This window comes from Pristiophorus japonicus, chromosome 1 (genome assembly GCF_044704955.1).
Source record: "Pristiophorus japonicus isolate sPriJap1 chromosome 1, sPriJap1.hap1, whole genome shotgun sequence".
NCBI classification, from domain to species: Eukaryota; Metazoa; Chordata; class Chondrichthyes; family Pristiophoridae; genus Pristiophorus; species Pristiophorus japonicus.
The window spans coordinates 125,851,087-125,870,472 of NC_091977.1; the positions used below are offsets into that span (position 1 = coordinate 125,851,087).

Consider the following 19,386-nt stretch of genomic DNA (forward strand, 5'->3'; position numbering starts at 1 on the left):
ACCGGTAAAAACATCATTCCGGATCCCTCTTCTGTGTCCTTTCGGTTTGACGTTGTCTTTGGGTTGTAGACGGTACAGCAAAGTCTTATTCAAATAGCCAAAATCGAGCTCGTAGAATGTCCTGAACATTTCTCGAAGGAAAGCCTGGTAGAGGCGTTCTGTCTCTTTTGGGCACCACTCAGGTAGGTGCACCTCGGTAAGGTTTAGGATGACGGAGGCCACGGAGTAGTGGACCCCCTGGTAGAGCAGCTTGTCCGTGGGAACCAAAACCAAACCGTTCTCTGGTCCCTGGGTGGTGGTAGGGCATCTGTCCGTGTCAGTTGGTTCGGTCGGGGCTGTGAGCAGGGGCTGTCTGGGGTGTGCGCTTAACTCGGTGGCATGGATGGAGCTGGGGTGGCTTACTATGCATGCGACCATGCTCCGGTCCCATCCCATCCCCTCCCCTTCATCCCGCCACTGTCGGGAGAACGCTATGGAGATGCCTGCCGGGCATATCTTCTCTGATCCCCACATGCACACACACACTCCTAACTCCGCTTCCCACCATTTATCCCAACACACACTCACTCCCCCCTGGGTGCCTGTGATGGTCCAGTAGGTGCTGTTGTCCAGTCTCTCCCAATCTGCTGTCGGGTTTCCCATGTCCTTGCTCAGCTTCCTGAGCCACCACCACCTTCCCACCGGGATGTGCCCCTTATAGGTCAGGCGAACCCTTTTCCCAACCACTACCCTAACCCGGGATGTGGTCACCTCAGTGCTGGGGCAGGAGACTGATGCTTCCCCATATGTGACATAGAAACATAGAAACATAGAAAATAGGTGCAGGAGTAGGCCATTCGGCCCTTCTAGCCTGCACCGCCATTCAATGAGTTCATGGCTGAACATGCAACTTCAGTACCCCATTCCTGCTTTCTCACCATACCCCTTGATTCCCCTAGTAGTAAGGACTTCATCTAACTCCTTTTTGAATATATTTAGTGAATTGGCCTCAACAACTTTCTGTGGTAGAGAATTCCACAGGTTCACCACTCTCTGGGTGAAGAAATTCCTCATCTCGGTCCTAAATGGCTTCCCCCTTATCCTTAGACTGTGTCCCCTGGTTCTGGACTTCCCCAACATTGGGAACATTCTTCCTGCATCTAACCTGTCTAACCCCGTCAGAATTTTAAACGTTTCTATGAGGTCCCCTCTCATTCTTCTGAACTCCAGTGAATACAAGCCCAGTTGATCCAGTCTTTCTTGATAGGTCAGTCCCGCCATCCCGGGAATCAGTCTGGTGAACCTTCGCTGCACTCCCTCAATAGCAAGAATGTCCTTCCTCAGGTGACCCCGGGGTGGCTGGAGTATCTAGAGGAATTGGACCCCAACCACCCTGGCCACCTTCCCCTGTGGGAATATATTGCGGTCCCTCTACCCCTGGTGTCCAGTAGGTGTGTACAGATATATATAAAGTTTTCTCCAGTGTAATGGGGCTCAGGTGGCCTCTGCTATATAGGGAGTATAACAGTGAGGCTTTTGAGCCAATAGGATCGGGAGCCTGGACTTCTTTTTTTCTCTCACTTCCTCTTTTCTGTAAGGTTTATTTGTTGTTTCAAGTGTTTATTAGTTGAAACCCCTTGACTTCCACAGTAAAATTGCGGTTTGCGGCCAGACCGATAGGCACACACAGTTTAGACCCGTGCAGGGGTACTGTGAGATGTAGACAGAGTGGAAAATGGGGGAGGGATGAGCCAGGGGGCTTTGGATTTTTGAACCAAATGAGGTTTTGTCTTTCAGAATAGGAATCAGAGATGAGGAAAATCCCGCTCCTGTGCACCTACATCAGAATGTGCATCGGCTACCGGGGAGAGACTGAAGAAGCCATCATTTTGAGATGCTCAGGGGTGGCTGTGCTAATCCCTGGGATGCTCCTTGGTTTTCCTTATATGCGGGCGAATGGAGGGGGGAGACCACCTCTCCTTTGGACTCTTGGGCCAGACCGACCTCCGCGGCCCCTCTGTCTCCCCTGCCAAGGTGTCCCCCGAGCTTCGGGTGGTGCTTACTGGGCTGGTACAGCCCCTCAACCCCTCCAGGGATGGCTCACTGCCCTCGGGAGCAACGAAAATCCCCCCGGCAGGCTCCTCACTGCCGGGGACTCCCGTATCCTCTGGGGGCTTTGGGGTGTACAAGGGTTCCACCCGAAACCACTCACAGCTGATACAGCGTTTCGTCAGTTCTTCTAGGGACCACTCACTACTGGGACCTGCCGCCACCCTCTCTCCTGCAGGCTCTGGGATGTCTGCACCAGAAGCTAGGCTATCCCCGACAGGCTCCTCACTGTCGGCGGCCCCTTCCTCCGGTACAACTCCTTCCCCATCAGGAGACCTTGGCTGCGGGGTCACATCCAGTGACTGGCTGCCTGCCCTGCGCGGCCCTTTTCCCCTAGTATCTCTCGGGAAAGTAAAACAGGATGCTAGGGACGGTGGCACCCTTGGCTGCGGAGTCCGAGTGTCTGTATCTCATGCTACTGTATATAACTGTATCTTACCATGCTATACATGACTGTAACTAGATATGACCTGTAACCACAAGCATACTTTACCACCAGGGGTGCACTTGCAGGAGACACTGCATACCTGTCCCACACAGGTATATAAAGGCAGGTCTCAGGCAAGTGTGGCACTCAAGAGCTGTGAAATAAAGGTGCAGGTCCAGAGTGACCTTGACTTCAGCATGTGCCTCGTGTAAGTCTGTACTGCAGGGTCAGGACTTTACACCGAGTGGATCTCCTTATGAGATCACAGAATCCACAGAATGGCTACCAACGGCTCAGATGAGAAATACAATGCTGGAGACAATTGAGAGGACTTTATAGAAAGGCTCCAGCAAAGCTTTGTAACCAAAGACTGGTTGGGCGACGATAAGGCAGACAAGAGAAGAGCCCATCTCTTGACCAGCTGTGGCTCGAAAACATACGTCTTATTGAAGGACCTGCTGGCACCCGAGAAACCAGCAAGCAAGTCGTTTGAGGAGTTGAATACACTGATGAGAGACCACCTGAAGCCAGCGAGCAGCCTACACATGGCCAGACACAGGTTCTACAACTACAGACGCTGTGTGGGCCAGAGCATACCCGACTTTGTGGCGGAACTTCGGAGGCTGGCTAGTTTATGTGAGTTCTCCGATGAACTAAGAAGAGAAGTACTGAGAGACTTTTTTATTGAAGGAATAGGCCATGCAGGCATATTCCGAAAGCTTATAGAGACCAAGAACTTGACCCTAGATGCAGCAGCACTGGTCGCACAGACATTCTTGGCAGGAGAAGAAGAAACAAGATTGATCTATTCTGCGGGTACCACAACTAACGAAACATCAGAACAAGGGGTTCACAGCGTGAAACGAGCCGCTACCCCCACACACAGACAAAGGTAGGAGAGCAGGCTTTCAACAGCAGGCAATGGCGCCAGAAACCACCAAGGACCACATGAACGGCCGTTCACACCTCATCAACCCATAATGCGAGCAATCAACTACAGACTGAGAGAAGCTCAAGAGAGATCAGCCAGACGCAGCTCATCCTTCGAAAATAATGGAAGCGGTCTGTGCTGGAGATGTGGGGGAAGGCACTCAACAAGGGGGCATCAATTTTAGCATGCTGTTTGCAGAAACTGCAACTATACAGGGCATCTGGCTCGCATGTGCAGAAAAACAGCAGCTCGGCTGGTATACGAATTGGAAGGGTCAGAAAGCGGACCAGAAGACAGTGGAGACAGTGCCCGGGACGCCGGGGTACAGCGGGTCAACACGATCAATGTCCACTGTTCTTACAACAAGGTGCCTCCAATAATGATGAGGGTCCTACTCAACGGGATACCCGTCAATATGGAACTGGACACGGGAGCTAGTCAATCTCTCATGAGCGTCCAACAATTTGAACAGCTGTGGCCGCACAAAAGCAACAGACCAAAACTCACAAGGATCGACACCAAACTAAGGACCTATACCAAAGAAATCATCCCAGTCCTTGGCAGCGCCATGCTCTCAGTCACACGCAAAGGGACGGTGAACCGACTTCCCCTGTGGATTGTCCCCGGAGATCTCCCAGCACTGTTGGGGAGAAGTTGGCTGGCAAAACTAAATTGGAAATGGGATGATGTTCATGCCATGTCGTCAGAGGAACGGACCTCCTGCTCAACAGTTCTAAGTCGTTTTGAACATCTCTTTCAGCCAGGTGTGGGCACCTTCAAAGGGGCTAAAGTTAAAATCTACATCACACAGGATGCCAGACCGGTCCATCACAAGACTAGAGCTGTGCCTTATGTGATGAGGGAAAAGATTGAACACGAACTGGACCGGCTTCTGCGGGAAGGCATTATGTCACCCGTGGAATTTAGCGACTGGGCAAGTCCCATCGTCCCCGTCATGAAGCCTGATGGATCCGTACGAATCTGTGGGGATTACAAGTCTACTGTAAACAGAGTCTCCCTACAGGACCAATACCCGCTGCCTCGAGCGGAGGACCTATTTGCCACATTGGCTGGAGGAAAACTTTTCTCGAAACTAGATCTCACATCTGCATATATGACGCAAGAACTGACCGAAGAGTCTAAGCTACTCACCACCATCAATACACATCGAGGCCTTTTTATGTACAATCGATGCTCATTCGGCATCAGGTCGGCAGCTGCTATATTCCAGCGCAACATGGAGAGTCTGCTCAAGTCCATCCCGGGGACGGTTGTATTTCAAGACGACATACTTATCACGGGCAGGGACACCGACTCCCATCTCCGCAATTTGGAGGAAGTACTAAGTCGATTGGATCGGGTAGGCCTAAGAGTTAAGAAATTCAAGTGTCTGTTTCTCACGCCCGAGGTTGAATTTTTGGGCAGAAGGATTGCCGCTGATGGAATCCGCCCAACAGAATCCAAAGCCGAAGCAATTCGTCTGGCACCCAGGCCCCGGAATGTCTCGGAACTGCGCGCCTTTCTCGGGCTACTCAATTACTTTGGGAACTTTATGCAGAACTTGAGCACGCTGCTGGAGCCTCTCCACATGCTACTCAGAAAGGGGTGCGATTGGTTTTGGGGAGATACCCAAGAACGCGCCTTCAATAAGGCACGCAACCTTCTATGTTCCAACAGTGTTTTAGCCTTTATTGACCCAGGTAAAAAGCTAGTTCTTACATGTGATGCATCAGCGTACGGGGTCGGGTGCGTTTTACAGCACATCAATGATGTGGGTAAATTACAACCCATTGCTTATGCCTCCAGGTCACTTTCGCGGGAGGAGCGCGGGTACGGTATGGTTGAGAAGGAGGCGCTCGCGTGCATGTACGGTGTCAAAAAGATGCAGCAATACCTTTTCGGGGCCAAGTTTGCATTAGAAACCGACCACAAACCCCTCACGTCCCTGCTATCTGAGTGCAAGGCAATAAACGCCAACGCCTCGGTGCACATTCAGCGGTGGGCACTCATGCTGGTATCTTACGACTACACAATAAGGCACAGAACAGGCACAGACAACTTTGCCGACGTGCTTAGCAGGCTACTCCTGGCGACCATGGAAGGGTCCGACGAACAAGACTGTGAGATAGTCATGGCAATCAATGCTTTTGAATCCACAGGTTCGCCCATGATGGCTCGCCAAATCAGAGCCTGGACAACCAGCGACCCCACGTTATCCTTAGTCAAAAGATGTGTTTTAACTGGTGACTGGGCAGAGGCTCGCGATGCCTGCCCCGAGGAGATCAAACCTTTCCATAGGCGCAAGCATGAACTATCACTACAGGCAGACTGCCTGATGTGGGGCAGCCGAGTAGTTATGCCTCTGCGAGGCAGGGAGGCGTTTGTCCGGGAGCTCCATCGCAAGCACCCGGGGATCGTCCTTATGAAGGCCATAGCCAGATCCCACGTCTGGTGGCCTGGCATTGATGCGCACTTGGAACTCTGAGTCCGGCGGTGCACCATTTGTGCCCAACTCAGTAATGCCCCCAGGGAGGCCCGCCTAAGCCCCTGGCCCTGGCCCACCAAACCGTGGTCGTGGGTGCATATAGACGATGCGGGCCCATTCATGGGCAAAATGTTCCTCATAGTCATCGATGCATTTTCAAAGTGAATCGAGTGCACCATTTTAAACTCAAGCACCACCTCTATCACTGTGGAGAGCCTCAGAACCATGTTTGCAATGCACAGAATTCCTTACATATTGGTCAGTGATAATGGTCCGTGCTTCACCAGCGCATAATTTCAAGACTTTATAGTTGACCACGGCATAAATCACGCTAAGACGGCACCGGTCAAGCCGGCCTCCAATGGCCAGGTGGAGCGAGCAATGCAAATCGTTAAACAAGGCATGCTAAAAATCCAAGGTCCCACGCTGCAGAGCCGCCTGTCGTGACTGCTGTTGGCATACAGATCTCGTCCGCATTCGTTGACTGGGGTTCCCCCCGTGCAACTGTTGATGAAACAGACCTTAAAGACTAGGCTCTTGTTAATCCTCCCAGACATGCATGAAATTGTTGAGGCAAAGTGCTGGAAGCTAACTGAGTACCATGACCGAAATTTGAGGGGGAGGTGGAATGAGATAGGGGACAAAGTGTTTGTACTAAACTATGGCAGGGGTCCCAAATGGCTTGCAGGAACAGTAACAGGCAAGGAAGGAAACAGGCTAGTGGTTGTACAAATGGACAATGGCCAAACCTGCCGGAGGCATTTAGACTAAGTAAAAAGTAGATTCACCAACAACACTGCAGAACCAGAGGCAGACTACAAAGTGGAACTCACACCACACCTGGTGGACAGACAGAGGGAACAATGTGAGGAAAGGGCAGTCTCAACCGACAGTCCAGGCGAGATACCAGCAATCATATTGAACGAAACAGACAACCCAGGCGAGATACCAGCAATCACACTGAAAGAAAAACAGGCACCAAGGCAAACAACTGAACCACAACTAAGACGCTCCACGCGAGAGCATAGACCACCTGAGAGACCGCATCTATAAAGACAATAAGATCTTGGGGGAGGGTGATGTCATGTGTCTCACACTACTGTATATAACTGTATGTTACCATGCTATACATGACTGTAACTAGATATGACCTGTAACCACAAGCATACTTTACCACCAGGGGTGCACTTGCAGGAGACACTGCATACCTGTTCCACACAGGTATATAAAAGGAGGTCTCAGGCAAGTGTGGCACTCGAGAGCTGTGAAATAAAGGTGCAGGTCCAGAGTGACCTTGACTTCAGCATGTGCCTCGTGTAAGTCTGTACTGCAGGGTCAGGACTTTACACCGAGCGGATCTCCTAACGGGTGGAGGTGATCCTGTGGGTCCCAAATCTGTGGGTAGTTTGTACCTGTGAAGCAACTCACTGTTCCTTGTGGTGGGATCGTTGGGGCTGCAGTGGTGGGCTGGAGGCCTGGGCTTCCCGTTGGGATTATCCCTCCGGGCTGCCCTTTCCCACGAGGTTTTGCCTTGTTGGGGTTAAACAGTTTACATTGGTTAATGTGAAACCATTTAACCCGGCGGGGCATCTTGACCGTGTATATCATGGGGCTTGCCTTGTCGACAATGCTGTAAGGCCCCATGTATAGTGGCTCAAAGACTCACACCCTGGCAAAGTTGCGGACCATGACCTGGTTCCCCACCTGCCACTCATGGTGTTTGCTCAGTTCCAGCAGCAATCGGTTTGTCTGATGCTGCTTCCCCATGTTAGTGGCCGCCTGCTTGAGGTGCTCCAACAGACTCTTGGTAAAGTGGTCCCTATTCACCTCGATTACCTGAGCTTCCGTCAGGACCGGGGCAAGTACATGGGTGGGGGTTCGCATGGCTCTTCCAGTCATGAGCTCGTATGGGGAATACCCCGTGCTTTTCGACTGGCTGGCTCGGATCCCCATCAAAACCAGGGGCAACCTCGCCACCCATCTCTGCGGGGAATCCCCAATCTCCTTCCTGAGTTTTTCTTTCAAGGTCCTATTCATACGCTCCACTAGCCTCGAGGACTGGGGGTTTTAGGCGACGTGCCACTTCCCCTCAATCCTCAGCACCAAAAGGGTTGCCTGCATGACCTGTCCTGTGAAGTGGCTCCCCTGGTCAGACTCCACGTACTGTGGAAGTCCCCACCTGGAGAACACCTCCCTAACCAATATCCTGGCGGTCCCTGCTGCTGTGGCTGTTCGGCAAGGGAAGGCTTCAACCCACTTTGTGAAAGTGTTCACCAAAACCAGGCAGTACTGGTACCCTCCCTTAACCACAGGTAGGGGCCCTATGTAATCGATTTGTACCGATTGCCATGGTCCCTCTGCCCTCCTTTCGTGTTCAAGAGACACCTTTCTTTTCCGGGGATCTGGATTATTGGCTGCACAGACAATACAGTTTGCGCAAAATTCACAAGTGTCTTCCTGGAGCTGGGGCCACCACCCGACCTGTTCCACCCGTTGCCAGGTGACCTCCGGTCCGGGGTGTCCAGCTCCAGGGCCTGCATGGGCCAGCTGAAGGAACTCCCTTTGGTGCTGCTGGGGCACTATCCACTGCTCTCCTTTAAACAACATCTTCTCTCTAACATTGATGCCTGTGCCTCCGTACGGTCCTTCGACCTTTTCTCCCGCAGTCAGCTTGTCCATGACAGACTTGAGGACGGGATCTCGCGCCTGTACCTACTGGAGGTCCGGGGCCAAAGCCATCCCTGCGCTCCCTTGTGTCCCCTGTCCGCCCCGGATAGCTGCTATGGGGCCTGTCACGAGCGGGTTCCACTTGGTTCCCGTTCGGGCTCCCTATTTGGCCAGTTGATCTGCCTTTTGGTTCCCTGCAGCCCTGGGCTTATGTTTGTAATGGGCCTTTACTTTGTGAATACAAATGTCTGCCCCGGTCCCTACTGCCTGCATGATGTGCTGCAGTAGGGGTTTTATGGCCAGGGGCTTACCGTCTGCAGATGTATACCGCGATGGGACCAGATGGCTAGGTACTCCGTGCAGGTGAACATACTATCTGAACAGATGGTATAGGGCCGTGGGAATTCGTTGCGGTGGGTGACTACATAGATGACTGCCGACAGTTCAGCATGCTGGGTGCTCATGGTGGTTGGGAGCTTTATGGCCCTGGCAATGCCTGCCTGGGGATCATAAATCCCGCACCCTGTGAGCCTTTCCCCCGCCACCACCGTGCTGGACCCGTCAACATAGATCTCCCGGCCGTGGGGATAGATCCCCGCCCGGAGCCCTATGTCCACGTCCCAGACCCCCTCAACGGAGCAACAGTGGGCTTTCCCGGGGTACAGCATATTGGCTGCCAGTCGGGGCTCACACATCCCTTTTACTCTCAAATCCATCTGTGAGAGCAGGAGAGTCCAGCGAGCAATGCATGCGCTGCTCACTGTCCCATCCTTAATTCTCCCATCCAGCAGCATCTGAGTGGGGGTGTGATGGGTGAGGAGGATGATTGGGGACACTCCTGTAAACACCTGCGACCGCTTCACAGCCCAGTGGGTAGCCAGCAGATGCCTTTCACAGTTTGAGTAACCCCTCTCAACCTCAGTGAGGACCCTGGAGGAGTAGACCACTGGCCTCAGCTGTTGCATCAGCACAGCACTTAAGCTATCCCCGCTGGCTGCTACCTTGAGGAAAAATTCCTCGCCCTCATCTACCACTCCCAGGGCCAGAGCTTTCTGCAGGTCTCCCTTGAGGCGAGTAAATGCTGCATCACAGTCCTCATCCCACTCCCACTCCACGCCTTTGCGCAGGAGCCGGAGTAGGGGGGCTGCAATGGCTGCGTAATCCTCAATGATGTCCCTGCAGTAACCGGTCAGACCCAGGAACGACCTCACCCCTGTAACTGTAGTCGGAGCCAGTAACTCCTGAACTGCCCTCCTCTTAGCCTCATCAATGCCCGCACAGTCAGCCCCAGGAATTTTACCTCTGTCTGGCCGATCTGTGCTTTCTTAGGGTTCACTTTAAAACCCTCCTCGTGCAGCAGTCCCAACAGCTCTGCCAGCAGGGGACCGTGCTCTTCCTCCGAATCAGAGAATAGCAGCAGGTCGTCCACATATTGGACTAGCTGTCTGGGTCTGCTGAACTCTTTCAGGCAGTTGGCCATACACTGATGATAAATGCTCGGACTGTTGTGGAAGCCCTGGGGAAGACAGTTCCAGGTATACTGCTGTCCTTTGAATGTAAAGGCGAATTTGTACTGGTCCTCCCGCCGCAGCGGGATGGACTAGAACCCATTCGAGATGTCCAACACCGTAAAGACGGCTGCGGACCCGGGGATGGCTGCGAATAGGTCGGCTACGGCTGCCACTGTGGGCGCACAGGCAGGGATATTTTTATTAAGGACTCGGTAGTCCACCGTGGCCCTCCAAGAATTGTCCGTTTTCATAACTGCCCAAAGTGGAGAGTTCACATATGTGGCTATTGGTCTCAACACTCCCTGTCTGACTAGAGATCCCAATGCGACCTCTATGTCTGCCTCAGCCTCCCTGGGAAAATTATACTGCTTGTGGGGCTAAGACATGGGGCCCCCATCTATTCTGACCTCGACCCCATTCCCTGCTTCCCCTACTGTACTGCTGTACATTCCCCCTCCCCGGTGTCAGCTGTGCCCCACAGACAGTGGTTCCTCAGGTCGACCAGAATTTTCCGGCCGCTGAGGAAATCTGCCCCTCGGATGCCTTTACCTACTCCCTCTCACAGCAGAAGGACACACTTCCACATGGTGTGGAGGGTGCCTATGTGTATCTGCAGTGGTTTGGAGAAGAAGCCCTCGCGTTCTTCTCCAGTGAAGCTGGTTAGGCAGTAGGGGATCCCACTGGATAGGGGTAAGGTAGTCGGGTTGTCTACATGAACCAGGGTGCACGAGGCCCGTGTCCAGCAGATACTCCCCCCGGACCCCCTCAACCCCCATCATGACACGTTGTCTGCGCCACGCATCATAGGTGACCAGGCAGAGGTACACGGGTTCCTTGGGGTCTAGTCATTGGGGGGTGTTGGTCTGGGCCTGAGGGACTTCGCCCCCAGTCACGGCTGCGACCTTCCCAGTCTGGGTAGAGTGCCTGCAGAGCCGCGAGGAAACCCTCGAGTGGGGCGGCAGGGCTGGGCACAGCTGGCTTGGGAGGGCTTGCGGCCGCGGGGACTGGGGCTGAGGTTGGGGCCTGTGGACCTCTCTTTTCCTGCCTCGGAGCCCGACATTCCCTCCTCATGTGCCCTGTTTTCCCGCACCCGTAGCAAACCACCTCTCTGCCTGCCTGCCAATTCCCTTCTTGCCTCCACTCTCTCTTATCAGAGCCGGGGCGGATCTCACACACCTTCCCCTTGGTGGGTTTCTCCCCCCACCCCCCCCCCGATTCTGCCATTGCAAAAAGAGAGGGTCAGCTGCCTCAGCACCGCCTCCTCTGTGGCTTGGGGGTCTCTGCAATCGAACCACAGGTTGGCCTGGGCACGCAACTCCGGTAGGCTGTTTGCCACCAGTGCACGCAGCCAGCGACCACATCGGTGTGCATCCAGCTGGGTTCGGTCCAAATTCCCCCCACTGGCTTCCTCATAAACTGGCCACAGTCGATCAGCAAACGCCTGGGGGGGGGTCTGCCCGGATCTCTGGACAGTGGCCTGTACCCGGTCGAACGGACAGCCGTCGTTTAACCCCATCCTCCTTGAGAGCGGCCACTGTTTGCTGATCCCTCTTGCTCTCAGCAGAGAGAGCCTGACACAGGGCTGGGTCCAGTGAGAACAGGAGCAGTTTGCTCCGTTCGGCCTCATCGCAGTCATTTATAACCCCTACCTGCTCTACTTCCATAAAGTGGACAGAGGGGTCTCCTTTTCGGGTAAGTTTATTCAAATGGGCTACCATCTGCCGCAGCTGGGTTGCACTGTGGGGAAGCACATATTGGTTCTGTAAGGGACCCTCAGCCTGACCCACTGCGGGTGGTCTGAATCTACTCTGCCTGATGGGGCACATTGGGGCTGGTCCCAGAGGTTTAAATTCCAACATTTCACCCTGCCTCTCCTCCGGGATCCCCAATGGGGCTGTGGGAGAGGGCCTGTAGGATTCTTCCTCCCTATCCTCCTCCCCACAGCCTGTTTCACTATGCTCCCCCTTCCGCACCTCGGCTGGGCTGTTAAGGCACACCACTCCTTTACTGGGTGCCTTGCTTTCCGCCCAGCCAAGGGCTCTTGCCTCAACTAGGGCCAGAGCTTTGGTGTTGGGCCGGGTGGGGATTCGAGACTCGGGCACTTCCAGAGCTTTTGCTCCGGCTAGAACAAGGGCTGCTTTGGCTTCAGCCGGAGCCAGGGTGAGCCGATCAATTTGTTCCTGAAAGGAACGATGGTCCGCCTCTGCCCTGCTGTGGCACGCCTGAAGTGCAGCCTGTAGCTGGAGACTCTTACCCTCTCCCAACCTTCCCTGGTTCTGAGCCTGGGCAAGTTCCTCCTGCAGTCCCCTGACGTAACCTTTTCCCTCAGTTACCTGGGACTGAAGGTACTCCATGTAGTTGCGATAGCTTTCTCCATCCCTCTCTCGTTCCTGCCTCTCCCACTTTAAATCCTGATCCAGCTTTTCCCTTTCTTCGCTGGTCTTTACTAGCTCCTCTCTCTGTTCAGCTAACTCTGTCTGCAGGACGTCTACCTGCCTGTCCAGGCTCTGTATTTGCTTCCGAAAAGAAATCAGCCACAATGCCTTTTCCACTGATCTTTTATGATCTTTACATAAGAACATAAGAACATAAGAATTAGGAACAGGAGTAGGCCATCTAGCCCCTCGAGCCTGCTACGCCATTCAACAAGATCATGGCTGATCTGGCCGTGGACTCAGCTCCACTTACCTGCCCGCTCCCCATAACCCTTAATTCCCTTATTGGTTAAAAATCTATCTATCTGTGATTTGAGTACATTCAATGAGCTAGCCTCAACTGCTTCCTTGGGCAGAGAATTCCACAATTGGCTCCCCCTGTATTTTGAGGCTGTGTTCCCTAGTTCTAGTCTCCCCCACCAATGGAAACAACCTCTATCTTGTCTATCCCTTTCATTATTTTAAATGTTTCTATAAGATCACCCCTCATCCTTCTGAACTCCAACGAGTAAAGACCCAGTCTACTCAATCTATCATCATAAGGTAACCTACTCATCTCCGGAATCAGCTTAGTGAATTGTCTCTGTACCCCCTCCAAGGCTAATATATCCTTCCTTAAGTAAGGTGACCAAAACTGCCCGCAGTACTCCAGGTGCGGCCTTACCAATACCTGTACAGTTGCAGCAGGACCTCCCTGCTTTTGTACTCCATCCCTCTCGCAATGAAGGCCAACATTCCATTCGCCTTCCTGATTACCTGCTGCACCTGCAAACTAACTTTTTGGGATTCATGCACAAGGACCCCCAGGTCCCTCTGCACCGCAGCATGTTGTAATTTCTCCCCATTCAAATAATATTCCCTTTTACTGTTTTATTTCCCAAGGTGAATGACCTCACATTTTCCGACATTGTATTCCATCTGCCAAACCATAGCCCATTCGCTTAACCTATCTAAATCTCTTTGCAGCCTCTCTGTGTCCGACACACAACCCGCTTTCCCACTAATCTTTGTGTCATTTCTGGGTTACTCTGGATCCACCTGGCTGCTGCATCCTCAGGCCGTTCAGCCCTCAGCAGCGCCTGCACCCACTTTCTTGAGCAGTTTATCCTAGCAATCCTACCCTCCATTTTATACTCCTCTCCACAAAGACTGACTATCTCTTCACCCTCGCTCAATGCACGTCCCATCTGGGTCACCATTGTAAAGGGAGCTTGGGGTGTGGGTTCGAATCCACACTCCCCTGAGGTTCTGTACGTGCGATTTATGAGGATGGGTGAGTAATGAGGCACCAGACATAGTGGGTAAGAGTGCAAAATGGCTAATCTTGTTTATTTAGAATAGTAAACACAAAGATAGAGGGCATGGGAAGAGGTCGTTAAGAGCAGTTATGGCACAATCTCACTCAACAACACGAAAAAATCTCGCAACAGGGAAGGGGAAGATAAGAGGTTGAAACATTCCACTCACACACAACCCCACCTCCCACTTCCACCCTTCTTACCAATTCCTATCATAAATTGAGTCTGTGAGGGGGTTTGGACTATACTCACAATCCTATCAACTATGGGGGTCTGGGGGCACTTATTTCAGCTCGGGGTCCCTCTGGGGTGGGTTTTACGTTGTTGGTCGGTTCTTTTCTCCTCCTCGATGTTGCGTCGGTTTCTTCTATTTGCCTCTCGGGTGGCTCCTAAGCAAAAAGCTGCTGGAGTTAAGCACACCTTCCCCAGAGCGAGGGCCCTGTGAAGAGCTGACTCAACTCCCCAACCTCAACCTCCAACTTCAACCTCCAACAACCAACTTCCAAACCAACCTCTTTGTGTGTTTTTGCAGCTTTTCTTATAGCCCGTTCATCTTCGCGCCAAAACTGCATGCCATTGTTTTGGGTCTTCCTTGAATAAAATGGGGTGTGAATGGCAGTTCGATGTGTATTGAGATTAGCCACACCTCCTGTATCCTGTCGCTCGCTGATGGGGTGAATGAAGATGATTGTTCACTATCTCGACAGAGCTGCCACTCTGTCTGGGCTGGCCAAAATGATTACATCAGACCTGTGGTCCTTTGTTTAATTATTTAAACTCATACCCTTTGTGTTGCCTTGTCTATTACTGGGGAGATTTTGTCTGGATCTGTTGCCTCTTCTGTGAGGGTTTTATACAAAAAGCTGGAGAAATGTCCTTTTAAAATATAAAATTGCCTTGTATCCATTTTCCTGGAAGAACCGAATGTACACTCTTCCCCATTAAGGTAGCTGGCTCATTCCCCCATCCAGTTCTGTGCCCCTGCAACACTGTCTGTTACTGTACAGGGTGGCCAGAGTCCCATCATCCTCCGCGGTTTACAGGCTGTTGGCTGCAGTTGGTCATTTTAAACATGGCATCTTCCCATTCTCCCTGTCACATGTCTCCGTGGTTGGTTTTGCAGAACCTTACAGTCCCGACATCTGAGAAAGTAACATGGCAGCGTGATGACAGTGGGGTCCCGACCTGCTGTCGATCATTTTAAACATAACAGCTGACCCACCACCCATCCCGTCTTTGGAGTGCCGGCAAAATTCCGGCCCTCTTCTTCACTTTCTACCCTACCCGTCCCAGATTCTTTGCCTGTTACTTTACTCATTTCAGAATTGGCTGATCTGTGGGTTTCCAGCATTTTCTGTTTTTGCTTCAGACATACTCCATCTGCAAGTTCCCCCCCACCCCCCAAATTTCTCCCATTTTGTTGCCTTCTGCTTTGTGGGTCAACAGCTTCCTGCTTTTCTATTTAGGAGTTTAAGACTATGAAGAGACACTTTTTCACTAGAGCTGAGAAGGTTAAAGACCATAGAGGTATTCAAAATGAAGAGGAGTTATAATAAAATACATAACAATAGATTGTTCTCACAGGTCATTGAGGCAGGAAGAAGAGATCACAAAATTAACAGACACAAAAAGAATTTAAAGTGGGATTAGAAACACATTTTTGCAGAGGCTGCCGAGAAATTGGATTTTTGTCACAAACCATTCTTGAAAGAGACGCCATAAACTCTTTTTAAAAATAATTATAGATTTGTAAAAGAGGTACAGTCAAGGATCTGGAAGTAGGTGTAGGATTCGACTTGGTGGCTCAGCAGACATCATCAGAGACTTGATGGCCTCTTTCAGATTCTGAGTTGCATTCAAGTCATTAACTTTTCCAACCATAGTAAAATGGTTGCTGCTTTTCCAGTTTTCAGTTGATGAAGGGTTCCCCCAGAATATTAGTCCATCTTTTCTCTTTACAGATACTAATAGACCTGCTTTTCCTGATTCTATTTTATATTATTAAGCTTCTGATATATCGGTTGACAAGTCTTGTTACTGTTTTCTTTTAAAAAAAATCTGTGGACCATCTGCAGGCTCATGATTTTCAATCCAGCATTCCATCATCCCCAACACACCAACATAATTAAAGATGCAACAAATAGTATATTGGCTGGCTTAAGATAGAATGTTGGAATATAGGACATGCTAATGAGTATTTTACTATTCATTGCCATTCAAGCAGCATTGTGACTGCACTTGTAAAAGGAAAATTACTATCTCCCAAATTAAATCTGAATAAAAAGTATAACAGTAAACTGAACGATCAATAAGAATAGTTTAAGATATTCATTTTCAGAAGAATAGTTTGGGATGTATATTTTTTACACCCTCACCTCAGGGATTCCACTGGTCTCCTCTCAAAGTTATGGTGGGAGACCATTTTCAAACTCAATAGATAAACTTTCTATCGTATCCACCCTAAAACATAAAATTAGACTGATTGATTTGACAACTAGTCCTGAATTTGTCATTCTATATGTTTTTTAATAACATACCATGCCACACTTTAGCGAGCTCTATTTTCCACTGACGCAGTAAATAAATATCAAAAGCAACTACAAAATTATTGCTGTCATGATTTATAGTGCACCTGCATTTAAAAGAGATAAATCACTATTAAAGAAATACACAGACCAAAACTCCCATCAATAACTTCACACTTAAATTTATGACATTCTTAATGATCATGAATACAGAACCAATTTCAATATCTCAAAGCAATTAATGTACTTATAATTCATTTACGTCAGAATTGTCTACATTAGGTTTGCTTCAAAACTAGTACCAAAATGAATATAAAGGATAATGATTTCAAACAAATTTAGTAAGAAACCTCAATGTTTAAGAAAAAAGTAATCAATTTTAGACTATTACATTTAAATTATTTTTGCTTCTTATAAAAAATGGCAAATTTGTTGGTGATGGGTGAAATAATTTTACAGTTGCGTAAAAAGTTGACCAAAAAGAAGCCTATGTTTGACAAGACTTTTGTAACAATAATCCCATACTGACAGCTCAAAGTACATTTGAGAGATGTGTACATTTTCCTCTCAAAGCTCAACGTCTTGGTTGACCGGGCGCAGGTCCACGTGGGCGTGGACCTGGAGGTCCAGATCTCGGTTGTCCTGGTGGGCGTGATGTTTGCCTTGGGTTAGGTGGTTTTGTTACTACCGTTCGCGGAGTAGGTGGTGCCAGCATCATTTCTTTTCCATGTTGTCCATGAGCTCTTGTCGCTCCATTGGTGACAGTGGGTTGTTTCTCAACCACTTTTTTATTTGTGTTTTGCCCTGTAAACATAAAAGAAAATAAATATGCTTTTATCTCAAATAGAATTTAATGAATTAATTATTAAAAAAACCTGAATGAAATAAAATTGTGAAAACTTGTTGGTTAAAATAGACTTTCAATAAATAAATGTAAACACATATTCACAATTTTGGTGAAGGTTCCTGAATCTATGATTGTTAAAATTGATAGAATTTGGATTTAATTGAGTCAACTATTATTATTTTCATGCATGCTATAAGTTGCTCTCAACTCTAACCTTGATTCTACTAGAAAACTAATAATGCTCAATTTATGTTACTGTTAGAAGAGAACATGAAATTTGTTCATTCACAATAACATCAAGGCTCCTTAAAAGGGAAATCTACTCCAGTCATTTTATATTAATAGAAGAGTTCACTTATCTATCCGTTCTCTGTTCATTCCCCTCCCGAATAACCTTTTCATTTTTAACTGCATAGTTGCATCAAACGGCATCGTAAATGGGTACTATATAACATTGGTGTGATGGTTCTGTAGTCAACCCATTTTCACCTGCTAAATTTTTGTTTAAACTATGTGTGGAACAATTACATGTTTAGACAAATACTGATAGTCCTCCAATGGCCATGTTTACGCTGCATTTTGTAAAATTAAACATAGTACAATGTTGTTTTTTTGGCATTTATTGACAGCATATCCAATGGATGGACTATAGTTGGACAGAACTAGATAAACTGAATGGACTTTTTAGGTTTCTATCATACTTATGTTCTTCATTGCTAAAGATTGTCTTTTGACTGCTACTGTACTCTTTTTATACGGATTGCAATTTATGGTATGATTATAGTCATGTCACTGGTAGAATACTAGCACCAGGATCTGAATCTACTTAAGCAGATCTTCAGAGGTTGGCTGCTGGGGTTGGTAATTGTGAAATTCCTGTTATATTCCTATATATTTTCCAAGCTTCTGGTTTTTAAGTTGCTCAAACTGCAGCTTAGATTATGTAATAACCTGGGTGGTTAATTTTGTATTGACGCCAAAAATTAGGAGGCGTGCATTAATCAAAATATCAACAAGAGTCATATTACATTTTGTATAACACTGCAATTTCATATTTTATTATTTTATAACAAAAAAACAAGAAGTTGGAGCAGGAGTAGGCCTTTTGGTCCCTTGTGCCTGCTCTGCCATATAATAAGATCATGGCTGATCTGATCTTGGCCTCAGCTCTACTTCCCTGCCCGCTCCCCATAACTCTTGACTCCCATATCGCTCAAAGGTCTGTCTATCTCCACGTTAAATATATTCAATGACCCAGTCTCCACAACTCTCTGGGGCAGAGAATTCCAGAGAGTTACGACTCAAGAGACAAAATTTCTCCTCATCTCAGTTCTAAATGGGTGACCCCTTATTCTTAAACTATGCCCCCTAGTTCTAGATTCCCCACGAGGGGAAACATCCTCTCTGCATCTACCTTGTCGAGCCCCCTCAGTATCTTATTCGTTTCAATAAGATCACCTCTCATTCTTCTAAACTCCAATGAGTGTAGGCCCAACCTGCTCAACCTTTCTTCATGTCAAACCCTGCATTTCCGGAATCAACCTAGTGAACGTTTTAAGAACTGCCTCCAATGCAAGTATATTCTTCCTTAAATAAGACTAAAACTGTACAGTACTCTAGGTGTGGCCTCACCAATACCCTGTACCGCTGTAGGACTTCTCTGCTTTTATACTCTATCCCCCTTGCAATAAAGGCCAACATTCCATTTGCCTTCCTGATTACTTGCTGTACCTGCCTACTCACATTGTGTTTCATGCACAAGGACCCCCAGGTCCCTCTGTACTGCAGCACTTTGCATTTTTTCTCCATTTAAATTATAATTTGCTTTTCTATTATTTCTGCCAAAGTGAACAACCTCACATTTTCCGACATTATACTCCATCTACCAAATATTTGCCCACTCACTTAGCCTGTCTATATAGCGTTGCAGATTTATTGTGTCCTCCTCACAACTTGCTTTCCCACCCATCTTTGTATCATCAGCAAACTTGGCTACATTACACTCGGTCCCTTCATCCAAGTCATTAATATAGATTATAAATAGTTGGGGCCCCAGTACCGATCCCTGTGGCACCCCACTAGTTACCATTTGCCAATCAGAAAATGTCCCATTTATCCCCACTCTCTGTTTTCTGTTAGTTAGCTGATCCACTATCCATGCTAATATATTAC

The 19,386-nt window shown here is 49.0% G+C and overlaps 1 protein-coding gene across 1 annotated transcript in view; it reads right to left on the reverse strand.

Moving 5' to 3' along the window:
• Positions 1 to 16,892: 16,892 nt before the first annotated feature.
• tmc2b (transmembrane channel-like 2b) overlaps positions 16,893 to 19,386 on the reverse strand; it is a 110,402-nt gene continuing 107,908 nt past the window's right edge. Inside the window, exon 20 of the mRNA XM_070870711.1 lies at positions 16,893 to 17,171. Coding sequence (XP_070726812.1) covers positions 16,942 to 17,171 — 230 coding nt within the window. The 3' untranslated portion in view covers positions 16,893 to 16,941. The remainder of the gene's footprint in view (positions 17,172 to 19,386) is intronic.